Source organism: Antechinus flavipes, chromosome X (genome assembly GCF_016432865.1).
Source record: "Antechinus flavipes isolate AdamAnt ecotype Samford, QLD, Australia chromosome X, AdamAnt_v2, whole genome shotgun sequence".
Lineage (NCBI taxonomy): Eukaryota > Metazoa > Chordata > Mammalia > Dasyuromorphia > Dasyuridae > Antechinus > Antechinus flavipes.
In genome coordinates, this window is record NC_067404.1 from 16,495,785 (window position 1) to 16,510,770 (window position 14,986).

Sequence of the window (14,986 nt, forward strand, 5' to 3'; positions counted from 1 at the left end):
ACCATCTGGGCCCGTTGGACAATGTACGGAATTGGTATTTTGGCTCTGATTAGGACTGGTTTTGTACCAATTGGAGAGAAGAGAAGAGGGGACAGAGTTGGCTGTGGTCGCCGGGCTAAAGAAAACTGGAGCTCCTCAGCAGAAAGCTGCCTTTGGGCGTGCTCATAAACTTGTAGCACAAAAGTGTCCTGATGACACTCTTCCTTACACAATGGGAACTCTCCTCAGCTGTCAGATACTGTGGAGGCCAATTACAGACTATCTGGCGGCCCCTTTGTTACAGAGTTTTTACTTGGTGGAAGATATACTGAGTAAAGTCTTTAATTAAACAGTGTAGCCCTTTTCTGGCTTCAATAGGCCTAGAACTGGAAGAGACAAAAGAACAAGGCCAAGGCCATGAGAACCTGGGCTAACGTTCTAGTGGAAGGTGCCGTGAGGCCGCAGTGAGCTCTGAAATCCATTTTGTTCACTTTCCTGGGGATTGTCACTCTTCATTTTCTAGAGGATTGTTGGTGTTTTCCATCAGACTTTATACGTGACAAATGCCAGTTAAAACATGGATCGATTTTTTTAAAAAATCTATCTCGGGGCAGCTAGGTGGCGCAATGGATAAAGCACCAGCTCTGAAGTCAGGAGGACCTCAGTTCCTCAAGTAACTTCCTAGCTGTGTGATCCTGGGCAAGTCACTTCACCCCAATTGCCTCAGGGCGGGGGGGGGGGGAATCTATCTTCAAAGCCTTGAAGATCTTGCCTAGAGTTATAGGAAGGAAAGTAGCAGAATAGGGATTCAAACTCAAGTCCAGGGACCAAGTCATGGTTGGACTCATGTCATACAATGACAGCAGAAGTACACGGAACCTTTTTCTTCACTAGCTAGATCTAAGTTATGGCACATCAGGAAGGATTTCTGGATTTACCTCCTATGAAACTACCTTATGGCCTTCTGCGCCATGTCAGACCTCAAGAATATCTGCTGGACATAAGGGGAACTAATTGAGAGAGCTTATTTTAAAGCAAAAAGCCTCTTGGGGAGGTTGGGCTGCCCACCTGGTGGTTTTCCAATGGACCCCTTGATCTTCATCAGCTGAGAACTAGAGGGAGCTCCAGAGGCCCTCTGGTCCAAATCATTTGTTTACAGATAAGGAAACTGAGACCCAGAGAGGGATTTGCTCAAGGTCCCAAGACATAACCATAGATTACTGATGGAAGGGACTTCAGTAGCCATATCAATGATTTTTGAAAGATCATGGCAAACAGGCAATAAACATTAAATACCTACTATGTGACAGGCACCATGCTAAGTGCTGAACGAGGCCAAAAGAAGGCTAGGGAAGTAAGCTGGTGAGCTTTCCCAGAGACTGGAAAAATCCTACAATATATTCCTAAAGGGACAGCTAGTGATCATCTACAAAAAGAAATGCTACTTGACAGAATGGATCATCAAGAGCCATTCCCTTATACTGGGAGACCAGGGGAACACTCGCAATGATCTTGTCCTGAAATTGATGTAACAGTTGACCCACGATCCCAATATTAAGCATATGTCTACAAGAAGGTCCCACATATTCCCAAATAATCCCACCCTTTTGGAGTGGTGAAAAGCTAGAAACTAAGAGAGCGCTCATTAATTTCAGACGTGCTGGACAGATGGTGGTACCTGAATGTCATAGGCTACTATGCAGTAAGAAATGACTACTATGAGGGGTTCAGAGAATCATGGAAAGATTTTATGATCTGATGTGAAGTGAGGTAACCAGAAGAACAAGTTTAATGACCACAGGCTCTTAAATGAAAAGGATCACAGAAAGGAACAATATCAATTCTTTAATAACTGTAATAACACTACAATCTTGATTTCAATGACCATATAATAAAACATTCCTCCTTACTTGGTGATAGAGAGATAGGAGACCATGAGGATAGAAATATGCATCTTTACTCAGATGTGATCAGATGTGTTTAAGGGTTGCTCTTTGTTTTAAGAGAGGAATCGATTCTAACTGAAATGACTGATGTCAAAGCAAAAGGCATCAATGAAGCTCACTGAAAAGGAGTTCCAAAGCTGGGACGGGGGATAACTAACAATCTTTGAAATAATCAAACTGAATAATAATAATCACTGAATCAAACTAAAAATATGACCTTCAACTGAGATAAATGCAAGGTCTTATACTTAGGGTCAAAAAATTAACTTCCCATGTGTAAACAGAGGAGATATGGGCTAAATCAAAGCTTCTTAAACTGTGAGTTGTGACCCCATATAGGGTGTCATAACTGAATGTGGGGGTTGCAAATTATGATTTATGATCAGCAAATGTTTGATTTGTATCTCTATTTTATATACTTATATACTCAGGATCCTATAAAAATTTCTCAGGTGAAAAGGGATCTCAAGTGGAAAAAGTTTAAGAAATCCTGGGCCACATAGCAAGTCATACGGAAAAAGTCTAGTGGGCCATAATCTCAATAAGTATCAACAGGAAGGATGTTGAGAAGCTTGAAAGTATCCAGAAGTAGACAGGAAAGGATGGTGAAGGGCTATTACAGGACAGGATGAAGAAATGGAAGATATTTCAGCATGGAGAAAAGAAAGCTTATTTAGCTAGGGCAACATCACGGTCTTCAAGTATCTGAAGGGGAGGAGAGATGAGACTTAATCTGGTTAGCCCCAGTGGGCATGGAACAGTGGCAGGAGTATGCTGAGAGAGGCTAATTTAGGAATGATCTCAACAAAAATGATTTTCTGAATTCAAAGGAATAGAATGAGATGCATTAGGATAAGCGGTTATTGACCACCTTTTGATGGGCTTCAAAGTAAAGGCTGGAGGACCACCTGAATGAATGAAAAAAGCTCTTGTCAAGCACTAATCATGTGCCAGGAATTGTGCCAAGTTTGGGGGCTACACGATTCCGGAGTATATGGGAAGGCCCCATGATGCTTAGGATATGGCAGCAAAGCAGATGGTAATGCTTCTTCTCTGACATCATTTTTACTTGTTACGAATGTTGTCGAAGGGACTTTTGTACAACTCTAAGCTGAACTAGATCAATGGTGTCAAATTCAAATAGCAAACCCTAGAAAACATCCTTGCAGCCACATGTTGACTTAGAAAACTACATACTGACATTATCTATGTTCTATTATATTTTCATTTATTTTATTAAATATTCTCCAATTCTATTTTAATCTGGCTTGGGCCCAACAGGGAGTGTTGCCTGAAGGTGAAGTATTTGTCAACTTTGAACAAGATGGTTTCTGAGCCATCTAAGCCAACTGAGATTTTTTTTCATTCTAAATATCATAGCATGCTGAGGGAGTTTCATTAGGTAGATAAGAGAAATGCCAATCTTTCCTATCTAGTTCCCTAAGTGATCCTGAGACTACCTTAGGTCCATCCCTATCTCACTTCCACACCCACCCTAAACCTCTATCCAAAATGGGATCTGAATTTCTATAGTCTTCTAAGGGCAGATGGGATACCAATGGGCTGCTCAATGGAGCTACAGGGACAAAGTTCCAAGCCTGGCTGACCTCCTCAGGCCCCGTTTTGCGGGAGGAACCCTAATCAAACCACAAGAGGAGTCACTTACATGGGCCAGGGGCTGCTTGTCCTGGAGAAGCAGGAACTTGTGGCTCTCTTCCGGGCTTGCGTACTCCAGGACGAGAGCAAAGTGTTCGATGTACCTTAGGGAGAGGCGGTCCTGTAATGTCACCATCACATCCTGAAGAAGAGAAGATAAAGGACTGAGGGATTGATTTTTTACTCACTCTGCTATTCTAATAAATTTCAAGGAAAGGGAAAAGGGAAAAGGGAAAAGGGAAAAGGGAAAAGGGAAGGGTAGGGAAGGGAAGGAAAGGAAAGGAAAGGAGGGAGAGAAAGATGGAGGGAAGGAGGGAGGGAAGAAAAGAAAAGCCCAAGAAAAGATACAATCATTTTTAGAGAGGGGCAAAGAGCCCTTCTCTGATAGAACGGGCCCCAGGAAGCAGGATCTGGCTAGGAATCTGCTGTAACTCCTGTTCTTGGCTGTTTGGTTGTTGCAGCTGAGGATTCTGCCCATCACTAAGTGCTCTGAGCTCTAGACAAGCACATAAGCCTAGGGATAGAGCGGTGCTCAGAGGCATGACAAAGGCTAGCTTGGGAAGAGGGTGCCAGACAAAAACAGGAACTCTGGGCAAGCTAAAGGGCCAAGAGCTGAAAGATCTCCTTTGCTGCCCACTGAGAGCTGTTCAGCCGACTGAACACTCAGGGTAGATGCTGGAAAATATCTCCTATTAGTGGTTGCAGGGCAGGTGCTGCTCGGAATTGCTAAAGGGAATTTCCTCACCGGGAGCTCTCTTAGTCCAAAGAAATCGCAGGTGCAGACTATTATACAGGTAAATCACAACTGAGTCGGTGCTGCTGGAGCTGAGACAGGGGCAGATGAGATTTTCAGCCCATTTAGCACTGGGAACCTAGACAGCCAAGCCAAGCCAAGCATTGCCAACGAAAGTTACAAGCTTAATGGCTCCCGGGCCGTGCTGTCACAGCTCACCCAGGCACCTCTCAGATACAAGTGCCTTGGCAGCCTGTCAAAGTGCCAACGAGCAGCCAACTGTAGCCGCCAACTGTAGCCGCCATGGAGCTGGAGCCAGAGTCATAGCCAGAGGCCACGCCCTGCAGCCACTGGAGGAAACGTCCAATGCCACTGAGACCCAAGAGCATATTCACAGGCACCCACACTGAGAACTCTAGAGCTGGATGGTACCAGCCCTCTTGGAGTTTTGTTTTTCAGAGGGAATTGGGGTTAAGTGACTTGCCCAGGGTCACAAAGCTAGGAAGTCTTAAGTGTCTGAGATCAGATTTGAACTCAGGTCCTCCTGACTTCGGGGCTGGCGCTCTATCCACTGCCCCTAACCCCCTTGTTTTAACAAAGGAGGAAACTGAGTCTTTATTCAAGATTCTACATGGGTTTAGTCAACTTCTTCATTTTACAGAGGAAGAAAATGAAGCAACAGAAACTAAGGAGCTTAGAGACCCTTCCTACTTGATATTAAATGCAAACTGAACCCTGACCTTGGGAGTGAACTGGTGTCCCTTCAATCAGCTGTCTACTGTTTGGCCTCTTCCACAGACTGATCCAAGGATTCAATGATGTCACAAAACTGTGGAGGAGGCTGTATCCCACATCCCTATATGTGGGAAAGGCCGGGGAGTCGATCTGAAACTATAATCACAGATTGGTTCTGGAGCTACTGTCCCTCCCTTTACTGCTCCCAAAATTAGGCCTAAAGCTGTCTAGATTGCTCTTGGTTCAATCTGTCTGTTATGAGTTCTAGAGGAGCTCACATATACAGAGCCTGAAATCCCTTCACTTGCCCCAGGTTTCTCCAGATAGGCAAGACCGCCACGGGTCACAGTGAGGGGTGTCACAAAAACTGAGGCCCTGGTGCCCATCTGGGGCTCCAGGAAGATGTGTGTGTGTGTGTGTGTGTGTGTGTGTGTGTGTGTGTGTGTGTGTGTGTATGTGAGACACCCTGTTAACCCGTATTTATGTATACATACACAAACTAATATTTAGTTTAAAACCTCAAGTGAATATTTAAATATTAACAATAATCTAGTCTATAACTTAATATTAAAAATAATTTTCTGTGTATACATAAAAACTAATAATATGAACTATTAGGTTATATATATTAATTTGTACACTAATATATGTCAAAAAGATGATACATATACACATGCAAATATGCAGATATTGTACATGTGTTTATGTATGTGTATATCATCCATCAATCCATATTTATGCATATATACAAACTAATATTTAGTTTAAAACCTCAAATGAATATTTAAATATTAACAATCACATAGTCTATATCTTAATATTTAAAATAATGTTCTGTATATATAAAAATATATATACACACATGAAATATTAGTCGATCTATATTCATTTGTACACTAATATATGTCAAAAGGATGATACACACACATGCAAATATGCAGATATTGTGTGTGTTTATGTATGTATATATCACCCGTTAATCCATATTTATGTATTTATACAAACTCATATTTAATTTAAAACCTAAAATGAATATTTCAATAGTAACAATAATAATATAACCAATATCTTAATATTGAAAATAATTTTCTGTGTATATAAAAACTAATATACACACATGAAATATTAGTCAATATATATTAATTCATACACTAATATGTCAAAAGGATGATACACACACACGCAAATATATAGATATTATGTGTGTGTTTGTGTATGTGTATATCCTCCTGTTAACTCATAGTTATATGTTTATACATGTGTATATATTATATATAATATATATGCATAATGTTGTTATTCAGTCTTTTCAGTCATGTCCGACCCTTCATGACTCCATTTGACATTTTCTTGGCAGAGATACTGGAATGGTTTGCCATTTCCTTTTCCAGCTCATTTTACAGATGAGGAGCCTGAGGCAAACAGGGTGAAGTGACTTGGCCAGAGTCACACAGCTCGTACATGTCTAAGACCAGATTTGAACTCAGAAAGAGGAGTCTTCCTGATTCCAAGCCCCACTGCTCTATCCACCACCTAGCTGTCACCATATATACAAACACACAAACTATTAGTATTATTTGTATATTAATTACACACACACAAATTAAATATGGCTCAACAGGATGATACACGTAGATACACACATATTTGGATGTATGTTCATGTGTGTGTATCTACGTGTATCATCCTGTTGAGCCATATTTAGTTTGTGATCCACGAAAACAAACAAAAAACCAGATCTCTTGGTGTCAATTTCTTCATCTGTAAAATGCAGATGAGAACACCTACCTCACACTGTTGATGTGAGAATCAAATAATCCTATGTTCAATCATGTAAAAGGGGATAGAGGGAAAAGAATACTATTTACAAAGCACTTACTAAGTGGTGGGCACTGTGCCGAGCACTTTTACACATATTAACTCATCTGATCCTCACAAAAAACACTGGCAGGTAGGTGCCAGTATAATCATCTTTTTACAGTTGAGGAAACTGAGACAGACAGAGGCGAAATAACTTGCTCAGGGCCATAAAGCCAGCAAATGTTCAAGGCCAGACTTTAACTAACATCCTCCTGCCTCCAAGCCCAGCAGTCTATACGATGTGCTTTTAAAAACACTTAGCAACATGTTAACTATATTTATCCCCATCAAATTTCAACTTATTGGATTCAAATCAATTCTCTGACCTATCGAGATACTTACTGTTGTTGAGCTCTTTTTTGGGGCTGAGTCTATCCCTTAACTTTGTGCTCTGCATCACTGGAAAATTGGATAAATATGCTGTATGGAATTAGCTCAGATCCCTGTGGTACTCTCCTGCAGCCTTCTTTCCAAAATGATCTTCACCACTAATGTCTACTCTTTGGGTCTCAGTTATCCAACCAGTTTTGAACCCATCCAGCTATACTTTCACGTAAGCCCATATATCTCCAACTTGTGAACAGGACTCTTGTCAAACGATATGCTAAAATCTAGGCAAATTCTATTTATAAGATTCCATTGATTGGTCAAAAAAAAAAAAAGTAAACAAGGATAGTTGGGTACAACTCTTCCTTTCCTGTAACTATTTCTCACCCTTTATTTATTTATTTATTTGTTTTGTTTTGTTTTTTGTTTGTTTGTTTGTTTATTCTCACCTTTATTTTCAGATCCTAACCATTCCCTTAATAAATATTTTCTACAGTTTTGCCAGGTAAAATCAAACTCATCGGTCTAGTTTGCAGAAAATCCCTTTTTGAAAATCCAAACAATGAACATTTATCCTGCTCTGTTCCTGTGGTACCTCTTTTTCTATATGATCTTTCAAACATCACTGACTGGAGGCCTTTCAGCATGGTGGACACCATTTACTTGCATCTGCACTCTTAAATTCAGCAAAGGCAGCTAGCTTTTCTCCTGTTCTCTTCCCACGTACCCTGGTTTCCAATGTTCTATTAGCCACTTTGAGCTGTTCTTTCTAATCCAAATGTCATTCGCTTTGGCAGAGAAAACAAGATCCAAGTAAGATCTAGGGATTCTTTCTGCAATCCCCGGGCTATCCCTTTGGAACAGCCATCCCAATCCTTCTAATCTGTATCTCTGTCCCAATCCCAACTCTCATTTTAAAAACAAAATCGGGTATTATATAAATCTTAGCTACTCTTGTTCATAATTATTATTATGCGCATGACCTGTAGACCAAGCATACTCTGTTGGGAGCAGCTCACTGCCCATCCCCTCATTCCAACGTGCACACATGGCAACCGTGTCCTACACCATTCTTTTGTTGGTCAGCTTGGCACAATTTGAAGTTAGAGAACATGGGTTCAAATCCTAGTCTCTGACTCTCAGCCTGATCTTGGGCCAGTCCCTTCTCTTCCCTGGGCCTCAGTTTCCCCTCAGTGGAATGAGGAGGTTGGCTGAGCTGGCCTCGGAGCACTCTTCCAGCTTTAGATGTGGGACATCATGTATCCTTGTTCACATACCCATCCCATCCCAGACTCCTTTCCCCGGCATGACTAAAGAGTGGGTGCCTAGAAGCCAGCCAGAGTGACCTGCCTCTTTTTCTCTACAACCCCTCCCCCCCAAACCAATTGCCTTTAGCTTTGAAACAAAAGGAGAACCCGTACCTTGACTGTTGTTCGGCCATCAAACGTGAAGGACTTGATCTGGCCATTCTCTAAGAATACCTTCAAGACATTGGGGATGAGGAGGAGGGCTTCTTTCTTCAACATGTCCTGGAGAAAAAAGCAGGGAAGGGATAGAGAAAAGAGAGGAGAGGCAAGGTTTCCAAGGGAGAAATGGGATTGGGGTGAAAGAAGAGAAAGGAGGAAGAGCAGGACAGAGGCAAGCTAGAGCTGACTGGGGAAAGGGAAGAGCTAAAAAGCGACGATCTTCATTCAAAGGCAACTGCAGCTGATGCTCAATCAAAATGGAACTTACTGGGTCTTTTTTTGCTCGCTGTGACCTTCTGAGAATTGGACCTTTACAGGACTGGACCTCCGCTCAGCTTTCTTAGCAGCTGCTAAAATAAAGGCTGATTCCGGAGGCTGAAAAGAGAGCAAGGGATTGGTTAGGTTGTCAATATTCTTCACGTGCCACAGATGACTTAGAGACAATTCTGTCTTTTCAAATCAATTGGCCGATCAGCAGGTATTTATTGAACACCTCCTACTGGCCCTGTGCTAGATTGAAGCGATTTTTGTGTGGTTGGGGAAAACGTGATTTGGTAGAGATTGGTGGAATAAAAGCATTTGTGTGAGTTGCTTATTGTTATAATACCCACATCCCCAAATAAATCTTCTCTCCTTCCTAGTGTTGAAACCAAAAAACCCCTTAAAACCAGTCCAGCCAAAGTCATCAGCACATCGACTAAGCGTCCACAGTGCTCCACAGCCTGGCACTTTGCAGAGCGGTGGGAGAGAAAAGAAAAGAGGGAACGTATTCTTCCTTATCCTCTCTGAGACCAAGTCGGGTCCATGCAATTCCCCAGCCTTCAATTTCTAGTGTTCACAGCTCTCCTTTCCATTGTCAAAGTCATTGTGTATATTGTTTTTCGGGTTCTGTATAACATAGTGCCTCTCCAACTTCTTCCCATTCATCAAAGAATCCCATTTCTTCTCACATGGATGAGAGCGAATTCCTCACGTCAAAGATCTCTACCAAATATCCTCTCCCAATGATGAATGCATCTGCTGCTCGATTTGATGGGGGGGGGGACCCTGGCTCATCTGTACAATGGTTTTTGTTTCATGTAGAGGCAATAATACCAAAGCAGTTCCCGGGTATTGCCCCATTCATCTTTCACACGCTACTGGTTCCGAGAGGTAGGTACAGGGCCAATATTAGCTTAGAGGTGGAAGAAGTCTGGCCTTGGGTAATGATTTTTCCTGAGTTATACCACAAGAGAGTAGAAGGCATCATACACATAGGTTCTACATTATTGTTGCCTGTCAAAGCAAAGCTTTTATGAATTTCACAGTATGTGTCGGGCACCGTAACGGGGGCTGAGGACAGAGGGACATGAGTGAGGAGAAAGAGCAATCCCGTCCAGGAGGACAGACTCTGCAGACATGGAGGCCAGAGACGGACTACTGGGTCAGAAAAACAGTATGTGGAATTTGAAATCACTCTGGAAGGTAGGTTGGGGACAAGTTGTTAAGGGCTTTAAATACCAAACAGAGGATTTAGTATTTAATCCTAGCAGCAACAGGAAGCCTCTGAAGACTTCTGAACAGGCTGTGATATGGTCAGACTTGTGCTTTAGGAATATAAATTTGGCAGCTGCAGGATGGATGTATCAGAGGGAAATAAAATACAGAATCCAAATGAAAGAGATAAGCAAGGTCCCCAAATGTTCCTGTTTGGGGACGGCTATCTACCCCCGTAATAATCCGCCAGGCCTCCTTAACAAAATCGATGGCCATTTGAAGCAATTAGCCTAAAATACTATCAGCCGTGGTCGATGTGATGGCTACTTTAGCTAAATTGCTTCCCTCTGCTCCACTTTTTTCCCTTTTATAGTCTTTGTTACAAGGGCAGGCTGGCACGAGGAGGGGAGGAGAAGGTAAACAATCAAAAAGAAAGGGGATGTAAAAACCCCAGAAAATGTCAATAGATATCAATGGCTTTTTAAAAAGAAAAATTGGCCCAGCAATTCATTCAAGTACAAAGAGAACAGGAGACCTATAGCAGCCAGACCTCAGACGGACACGTGAGCCGGGGCTCAGGATAGAAAAGAAGCTCTAGAAACTGGGGGTGACCGGACAATGTTTCAATCCCGATGGGTCTCCCTAACACGAAGGCCCCTTCTTTTCCCCGACGACATTAGCAATATTCTTCTGTTGATATTCTGGGCTTGGAAATCGGGCAACACCACATCCCTGGAGAATCCAAATTACACAGGACCCAAAGGGCAACGGAAATGAGCACAGTGGGTGGACATAGGCTGCAGCACATTACCAACTATCACAGGAGGAGAGATTGTGCAAAAAGACATGATTAAAAGCACACGTGATCCGAAAAGGTCAGCTAGGGAAAGTGAGCGATGATAGATGGTGGAGCCTGACTGCTGCGTGAGCAGCCACGATTCTCTCTTGAAAAAAACAGAGCCAAGTCTGCAGGACCCAAAATGGCTCTTCCACGGGAGATCTTCTGGAAGAAATGGACACGGATTGTACAAGACTGAAGAAAGCATGGGTGAATTGTAATGGCCACTGGTGGATGAAGCAGTCACGAAATACTGAACATGGCCTTCAGAGGCATAAAGCACTGGCCAGCAGTCACGGGGAGAGGAACAGAATAATCCAGGTAAGAGGGGGGAATGGTGTCTGATACCCTGAGCCACTGCTGCGGTCTCAGAACGGCCAAAGATTCAGCCTAGGATTGTTTGGCTTCCTCCCGACCCCTCCAAATGAACTGGAGGCTCAATGAGCCAATAATCTTCACCAAGCTTTTCCCATGTACCTTCTAGGGTTCAATTAAGGAGTTGGGAAGGCATATTGCACCCCCCCAAACTTCCTTATCTATACTTTCCCTTGCGGAGTCGGCTGCCCATTTCATCACTACCAGTGCCCTCAGGGAGATTAGAGTCAGATCAAGTTCCCAGGGTCTTTCCCTTGCCCACTGACAGATGCTCCCACAGCCCAACCGTGCATTTCCATAGTACTCTAAGGTTCACAAAGCCCTTAAGCAGTGAATCCCTATTTTAGACATGAATAAACCGGAGCTCACAGAATGAAGCGGCTTGCCCAGAGTGCCATCTCTTCTCTCCACTCCCACAGCCACCAATCTGATGATTCAGGCCATCAATATCTCTCTCCTGGACTACTGCAATAGCTTTCCACTTGGCCTCCTAGACTCCAGGCCTCCTTTTAATCCAGCTGTCAGTGATTGTTTCCAAAAATTCAAGGACTGGAACCAGCTCAAACTGCCTTCTGATTGTTAAATGTTCAGGGGGCACGTATCAGCAAACACCACAAATTGGGGCTTGGCATATCATTTTGTGAATTAGCTAGACTTAAGAAAGTGATGAAGGAAATGGTAATGACTCAGATTAAATTAAACCTCGGAGAGGTAGTTGCTTTAGCATAAATATAAATATTTATATTTACTTAACATTGAGCCCGAAGTCCAAGTTTGACTATGTCGCCCCTCTACTCTCCACTTGTTCCCTATTACCTCCAATACTGGATTTCCAATCTTCCTGCACATCCCTCCCTCCATCCATACTCAAAAATCCATATTGGCCTTTCTTGCCACTCGGGATAGGATGACAGCTTGTCTCCCCTTCCCAGGCCTTTGAATAGGCTGCCCTGTGCACAAAATCTTTTGCCTCTTCCCTTCTTCCTTATAGATTCCCTGGTTTTCTTTAAGATTTAACTCAAAAGTCACATTTATACATGAAGTCTTTGCTAGTGACTAACCCTCAAGGTTCCTGCTGGAACCTGGAACACAGTAGGCTCTTGGTAAGTGCTTGTTGATTGATGAGACTGGATTGGATTGAACTGAGTAGTCCCAAGAATATACCAGTTGGGAATGGGTGGGTGATGAAAAATAAACCAGGATGTCATTCCTGCCCACATCTAACATTTTGCAAAGCCTTTTATTTGACTTGAGCCTTAAGCCAACCCTGTCTACTAAGTACTGCAATATTATGCCCATTTTACAGATAACAAAACCAAGGATCAAGAGGTTAAATGACTTGTCCATGGCCTAGTTTGCTCTCTGTCACAGTTTAGATTCGGCTCAGTGGTCTGGCTGGTCTATCCTGTCCTCCCCCTTCTGCTGTTACAGCCTAATGACATGTTTGGATATACATGTGCTCAACAACCACCTCTGCCACAGGATCTGAGTAGAGGGCTTTCTCTGATTTAATTTTTAGGACAAGTTGGCACATCGCCCTCCCCCACCCCGTCCCTCTGTGTGTTGTGCAAATGTGTGTGCGTATGTGTATATGTATGTGTGTTTCTACCTCCCTTGCTCTCCCCTCACACTCTCTCTGCTCCCTCCATCTCTCTCTTCTCTGTCTTTCTCTCCCTTTTGGTTTCCCTTCACACACTCTCTCTGTATCTCTCTATCTCTGTGTCTCTCTCCCCCTGCATTTCTCTCTTCACACTCTCTGTCTCTGTCTCTCTTTCTTTGTCTCTCTCTCCTTCCTTCCCTCCCCTCTCCCCGTCTTCTCCCTGACTGGCAGTGATTTCGATCTTTCCTCTAGCACATCAGTGGTCTGACTGTACACAGCCAGCTGCTTCAAAAATGGCTCCACATCAGTAACAAGCCATTTCTTGTCTGCTGAAATAGAATCAATTTCACCTCAGTGCTCACCATGTCCAGCATCTTCCAACGCTGTTCTTGAAAAAGCTTTCCTGTTGTATCTGCCCGAGGTTTCTGGGTAGTCTCTGATCTCACGCCTTCCTGACTTGGGCTTTCCAATTGACTTTTCCCCATCCTTATCTGCTCCCACCATTTTCACTAAAGCCACTTGAGTGGTTCAAAACATATGCTGATTTCATGGGGTCGAGGGAGAATGCCTTACTGAGTTCAGTCTAGAATTTCTCCGCCCTCTCCATCTACCACAACCATTGGTGCGTAAATGATACTCCCCCACCAGGTGGGGTATTTCTCTTTGTGCTCATCTAGCTGAGATAACCAGCCAACCTGGGGAGAGATTTTCTGGTGTTGCCTCAGGATTCATATTAGGCCCGACTCCACCAAGTCCCCGCTCGCCTCTCTAAGGGCACCTGGAAGCCATCTTCTTTCCATTTAGTCAGAACTGCCTTCTGTCTTCCAATTTTGTTTACAACAAGCTTTTCAAGATGGTTAATATGCCGCTCCTCCAGCCTTCTCTGTCTGCTTGGAGGTCTTTGCAAAAAAAAAAAAAAAAAAACTCACATTTAGGTGACCAAGATCCACGCTTAAAAAGAGTCTAAAAATTGTCTCTCCTGCTAATGTCATCACAAAAGCATTAGCAGAAGGGGGGCCGAGCACCAAGGGCCATTTTCTATCTTCCTTTGTTTCCTGGGTTGCCATGGTCAAATAATTTATCACCAAGCGACCATACCAGTGATAATGTGTCTCGCCTCTCTCTACGAGGCTAAGCAGGCCCTCAGAAATCAGGGTCATTCTGGCGCTGGCACCATATCAAATACACACTCCCTCCCAAGGCAGCGCCAGTCACAAAAAAGCCCAGCTCCTTTTGCTCCCCTAAGCTTTCTTCACCAACCTGAGGCCCTGAGATCTTCCTTTTCTCTCTGTGTGTGGTGTGTCGTGTGTGCACGTACATGTGTATCGTGTGTGTGCACGTGTGTGTGTGTGTGTGTGTGTGTGTGTGTGTGTTTAAACTTGCCCTGGACATAGTTGGCTGGGTCAGATGGCCAAAAAGGCTCTATTTATGAACGAAGGGGACATATAAACCAAGTTATGTCAGTAAAAATAAAGTCATGTATCCTGCTTGGTCCCTGCCTTCATAGTGTTAAAATATTCTGTCTCCAGAAGGCTCTAATTAAAAAGCAAATATTTGACTGGGGAAAGGAAGAAGCCCAGTGAGCCATCAGCCTGTACTAGGCCATCAACATGGATTAATTGATCAGGCTTCCCCAAGCTCTCACTGGCCATGGGGCTCATCTAAACAGCTGGCAGTCTGCTTGGCGACAGGTCTTTTTCTGGCTGAAATGGATTTTGGCTTGCAGCGGGGGTTTGGAATTGCTAAGTACCTCTGGGGCCCCTCTGTGAGCCAATAGGCAAGGAAGCAGCCAGGTGGATGAGCGAACCTGCCCCCCACCTTCCCTCTTCCGGCCAAGGGAGCCGAGGTAGGCAGCTGTTGTTTCTTTGGAGAGCCAGCCCTTTTGGGATCCTGGTTTCAGGCCTGGCTTTGTGTGCCTATGTCCTTCCATCCTCGCTTCTCTGGCTCTGCATCCTCCCTATTTCCCAGCCCAACACAGCACTGGGCACAATGGTG

The 14,986-nt window shown here is 43.6% G+C and overlaps 1 protein-coding gene across 5 annotated transcripts in view; it reads right to left on the reverse strand.

Moving 5' to 3' along the window:
• The window catches only part of FRMPD3 (FERM and PDZ domain containing 3), a 108,248-nt gene that overhangs the window by 34,733 nt on the left and 58,529 nt on the right, over window positions 1–14,986 (reverse strand). For all 5 annotated transcript variants that reach the window (XM_051968096.1, XM_051968098.1, XM_051968095.1 and 2 more), the window contains 3 exons: window positions 8,971–9,077; window positions 8,658–8,765; window positions 3,592–3,723 (listed from right to left, as the gene is read on the reverse strand). In XM_051968096.1, coding sequence (XP_051824056.1) covers window positions 3,592–3,723; window positions 8,658–8,762 — 237 coding nt within the window. In that variant the 5' untranslated portion in view covers window positions 8,763–8,765; window positions 8,971–9,077. The remainder of the gene's footprint in view (window positions 1–3,591; window positions 3,724–8,657; window positions 8,766–8,970; window positions 9,078–14,986) is intronic.